The 5,385-nt window shown below is 41.3% G+C and overlaps 1 protein-coding gene across 2 annotated transcripts; it reads right to left on the minus strand.

Annotated features, from left to right (window-relative positions):
• Nucleotides 1-1,380: 1,380 nt before the first annotated feature.
• Nucleotides 1,381-5,135, minus strand: SRSF1 (serine and arginine rich splicing factor 1). Of its 2 annotated transcripts, XR_238568.5 has the most exons (5): nt 4,833-5,135; nt 4,235-4,419; nt 3,701-3,873; nt 2,819-3,498; nt 1,381-1,902 (listed from the first exon to the last, which is right to left on the minus strand). XR_238568.5 is itself a non-coding variant. In NM_001076394.1 (4 exon segments), coding segments are annotated over 4 exon segments (747 nt in total). In that variant the 5' UTR covers nt 5,027-5,117; the 3' UTR covers nt 1,381-3,303.
• Between the last annotated feature and the right edge of the window lie 250 nt (nt 5,136-5,385).

Below are 5,385 nucleotides of genomic sequence, written 5' to 3' on the forward strand. Positions count from 1 at the left end.
TAAACAGCCTACATACCAGGGAAGTAGTATTCTCCATCTCACTTCAATCTGGTTGGGACTACTAAAACTCCTAAAGTAGAGCTCATCTTTCAACTTAGCTTAAATGCACTCAACTTTTGAGTGAGGGCAATTTTCATCTTGGTCCTGTTTACAAAATAATGAAAACAAATGAACTCAGGGCCTGCTAAAGTCTAGCTCTTTACAAAATCATTTACTCTTTTAATGTCTTACAAAAAAACTTGAACTTTTTGGCCAACTCAGATGAAACAACCTAGTTTTACATATTGTCTACTCTTGAACACTGTATTTTGAATTCCTACATTAAAACTAGTTACTCCCTTAATGGATCTATACAAAGTGCTCTAAAAAATGGAATCCTAATCTTGACTTTACTATCCCTTCTCTTCCTCCAGACATTCCACAAGGTTCATTTAAATGTATTAGCTGGGTGACCTTATGCAAATCTTTAGGTTGTCTCCACTACCAAGATTTCTAGTGTCTCCTAGGTTTTAAATCACATCACCTGAATAGCAGTCTTAAATTCTGCTTCCAATTATAATTAACACTCCAGGGAAATCTTATGATTTAGCTATCTTCTAGGTGCACAAAAAGTGGTCTGATGATTGTGACTAGCTATCAGGACATCAGAAGAAAAAAGATCAGGAATACTAAGTAAAAACTCCCTCCTTCCCCCAACTCTAAATGAAAATTTAGCACCAAGGGGCTCCCAAGTAAAGATACAAAAACTAGTAGGTGACAAGATGTCATCACTGCTTTGGTATGTTTTGGATAGTAACTTTATGGTTAAGAAGAGTTCCAAGGCAAAATTCTAAAGAATGCCCAGCTTTTTATTAGCAATGATTCACTCAAATAAACAGTTAAATCTTCCAGTGGGCTATTCACATTTCAAACAGTAAATGTAATTTATGTTAAGAATTATAATCTGTGCTGAATTTTAATACTTACCAATTTTTGAGATGAATTATTTTCATTGAGAAACTCAAAGGCTAATAATACCAACATTCGCTAGTCATTACCTGATTTTACACAAAACTCTATGCTAATTACCAAAAATAAGCAGTATCCATAAACTTAAGTCATTTTTAACCAAAGCTTTGAAGCTTATCCTCCAGAAACTAAATCACCCTTCATTTACCACATTACATACACAACTATCTTATTCTCACTTTTTATCTTCCCCTGAAGACTTTTACAATGAACAGTAAGAGATAACTAATACCATTTATTAGCAAATTCCTTTCAAGAACCTTTAATTTACTGACACAAACACAAAAATCAGAATCTTATCAGTTTTAAGTATTAACTGAGACTAGTCACCCAGTAAAAAAATCTTACAAGAGGAAAAAGGACAACCATGCATAGTTTTTTAAAAAATGTTTATTTTTTTCAAAGAAAAACGGCAACAGCCAATTGGAAACCTACTTATTCTTCAACTCCAATTTTGTTTTCTTTAAATTTAGAAGTGACTTACTGATTTACTATTTTAAACAAACCCCCCCTTTCCCCTTTAAATGTTTACCATCTACTCGTGCTGAATCCTTCCAAGGAGATTGCTCCAGCGTATATCTCCAGGTCCTCGCTTTGCTCCTTTTACCAAAAATGCAAAACACAATTCCATCGTGCATCTTAAGGGCTCCAATCGTCAAAAATAGGAAAAAAAAAATCTTTGGAATAGCCAATTAAGTTGAATAAAAAAAAAAAAAAAAAAATCCACACGTATGCGGTTTGGTTGGGGCAGGAATCCACTCCTATGTTCCTGGTAATCTGATCCCGCTCCATGAATCCTTGTAATTCATCCTCCCTATCCTATCCACATTATGATTTGAATCCAATGATCCAGCTCCAAGGATTGGGATCCAGTGAGCCCTCTCCAATCCAAACCTTTATAACCAGCAAAACCAAAAAAGAGGAGGCAAAATGTTAGATACTGTAATCAAAAAAGGTTTCTGGGGAATGATGAGTTATGTCTGTCATCAGTTTAACAGATGTACATCAATAACTATCAAATTCCCCAAAACAAGTTTCTGAATGGTGTTCTGATAAATTTTAGAAACTTAATCATCATAGAGACTAATTGGAAGAAGCATTTTATATTTACAGTTCAACTGATAATGCCAACACTTGTTACTGTACAGCGTATTACAGGTTTTGTGGTTGCAAAAAGTTAAGTAGTTGAAAAGTTTACTGGTACTGCTACCCCCCTAAGTCTAAACTAAATCTAACGCTCCCATTTGTAATTTAATTTGTAAATTAAAAGTATTTTAAACATGAGTCAATTACAAATACTAGTTTAAAGGGGAAGGTGAGACTTAAAATTATTCCCAACTAGATTATCTACACCAATATGCTGGAATTCTATATTTTGCTTTCATTTTGTCTTTAAAAAATGAAGTAGCAACGCTATATCAGTCACACAGAGGACATGCAGATTTAGCAGTATTGATATTATACTCTATCTGGTTGGAATTAAAGACACCCTGTACCCACATGTACACCAACAGCAGGTCACACATTAACAGTTGTAACTAAGCATTATGACAAATTAGCCAGTTCTTCCCACATTAGTCCCTATTAAAACAAAAAAGGGAAGGGAGCAAAATAGTTACAAAATGGGCAATGTAATTTTGCCACAATTGCCAAGGTTTAAAGAGCAAAGCAATTGTAGCTAAAGGTAACTGCATAAGATGCTTACAAGTGTTTTATGGTAGATGTATACATAATCAATTTAAACCCTTGCCTTTTAGTATAAGGTCAATACTGCCAATTTCATCTGTGACAATAGCACTTGGAGTCATACCATTGCCTCCATTATTGATCTGATCCTCCTCAATCCTCCTTTTGACAATCCTAAAATGATTGAAATGTGCTCCACAATCCTTAATCCAAAGCATTCTTAATCCATCTCTTCAGATATGTCTACAGAAAGACACATGAAAAGCAAGATAAACATAAGAACTTCCCCAGGTAAGATAACCACAAACACCCCCAACATCCCAGTTCACACAAACCAGAGCAGAATAGACATTTACACAATATCACAGTCTGAAGAGCATGGAGAGTTAACTAAATTTAAACAATCCTGGCTATGACATCACTTAAAATACAATTTATCGACATGAGGGGAATGTAGATGTTAGGAGCAAGGGGTATTACACAAGAATGCAATTCAACACTTTAGCCCATTCTGAACAAAACAGTTGGAATTAAAAAATGAAAAGATTGTACTGAATAAAGGAAAACTGTATACAACATGGGTTCTACAAAAAAGTGTCACCAATCATCTTATGTACGAGAGCGAGATCTGCTATGACGGGGAGAATAGCGTGGTGATCCTCTGCTTCTCCTTGGGGAATAACTTCGACTCCTGCTGTTGCTTCTGCTACGGCTTCTGCTACGACTACGGCTTCGAGATCGAGATCTTCCATAACTTGGACTTCTGGGCCCATCAACTTTAACCCGGATGTAGGCAGTTTCTCCCTATTGAATAGACAGAACTTTCGATTGAAAGATCTAAGCTTTCACCTGTCTTCAGGCATGCTGAATGAATACAACGTATTTAAACCAGAGGCACTTTACTGGGTTTACTTGGACACCCTTGCCCGAATCTTACCTTCAAATTCCACAGTTAAGACCACTGTATCCAATTCTGGCCAATAAAAAGAATAAGTGTATAACCTACCTCATGAGATCTAAACTTAGTGTTATCCAGTTTTCGAACTGCATAGGTCATATCTTCTTTCCGTACAAACTCCACGACACCAGTGCCATCTCGGTAAACATCAGCATAACATACATCACCTGCTTCACGCATGTGATCCTTTAAATCCTGCCAGCTTCCACTTGGAGGCAGTCCTGAAAAAGATTTTTTTCAACAATTATTCTAGTATTTCACATTAAAGTTAAAATTTACATTAGAACCAAGACTACTTTAAAATTAATGATTAGTTTTAACATCCTAGGTTAAAGATTCAAAATTCTAGAATTAAAAGCCGCAAATTATTTGGAAAGTAACTTTCTTCATATTCTAGGCATTGCAATCTAATTCGCCAAATCTCAAATACAGTAATTCCTGGTTACTGAATTCATCCATGCGACTAAAATAATTTAAGACCTAGCATGAAAACTAGCATTTGTCAAACTGGTCATGCAAGTAAAGTTTAAAGTGTGGTATCTGTCCAAAAGTGACATCAACCCGCACGAACGGTCAACTCACCAGAGACAACCACTCTGTTTTCAGAACGCCTGGATGGGGGGCCATAGCGGCCCCGGGGAGCCCCGCCACCTCCACCCCCGCCGCCGCCTCGGCCTGTACCACGGCCGCTTCGAGGAAACTCCACCCGCAGACGATATCCATCGTAATCATAGCCGTCGCGACCGTACACCGCGTCTTCCGCATCCCTGCGTGATTACAGAAAGCCGAAGGGTAAGAAAAAGGACCGGGAGGGGTGGCTAACTCCGTCGGGGAGCTCACAGAGCCCCGCACATGCGCACCGGGGGTGGAAGAGCCCACATGCGCTGCATAATAGCAACGGCCCCTCCCCCACCCAGAAGTACACCAGGCTCCCGACCACTACAGCAGCCCTCAGCGCCTCAGTTTCCCGCTCCGAGCCCGCGAGCCGGCTCTGGAGACGCCCGGGGGACCCAGTCACCAGAGAAACCTCACCGCCTCGGCTCCTCGCTTCACTCGTGCACGGGCGATTCGTCTTGCTCCCAACCTCAGAGCCCACGTCCCCATTCTCTCTAAGGCCTTGGAGCATTCCCCAACTACTCCAACCTATATCCTCAAGGCCGCAAGTCCCTGGCCGCCTCACCGCGGGTCCTCGAACTCAACGAAGGCGAAGGGCGGTCCTCCGCGGCGATTCTTCAGGTCGATGTCGCGGATAGCACCGTATTTGTAGAACACGTCCTCAATGTCCTTGGTTCGGATGTCTGGAGGTAAGTTCCCTACGTAGATGCGGCAGTCGTTGTTCCCTGCCGGGCCACGAATCACACCACCTCCCGACATGGCGGCGACGAAAAGCGCGGACTCGAGAACAGGCCTTCCCACCAAGCCTAGCGAACGGCAGAGCGAGCCCGCCGCGACACCACGTCTCCCGCGGCCCCTCCAAAATGGCGCCTTTATCAGCTCGGCGCACGGATATGGGGGGGAGGGAGGAAGAGAAGCGGGAGGAAGCAGCTATTCGATCTCACTGCGCACGCGCAAGAGCGTAACGGGTGTGCTGCGAAAGGGACGCTGGCACACGCGCGACGTCACCCTCCGCGCGAAGGGAAAAAAGTTCCCGCGTTCCCGTTGTGCCGAGAGCTTTGCAAAGGGACTGACCAGCCATGTGGTAAAGATTTAGGGCAGAGCACTTGTAAAAGAGG

This window comes from Bos taurus, chromosome 19 (genome assembly GCF_002263795.3).
Source record: "Bos taurus isolate L1 Dominette 01449 registration number 42190680 breed Hereford chromosome 19, ARS-UCD2.0, whole genome shotgun sequence".
Taxonomy (NCBI): domain Eukaryota; kingdom Metazoa; phylum Chordata; class Mammalia; order Artiodactyla; family Bovidae; genus Bos; species Bos taurus.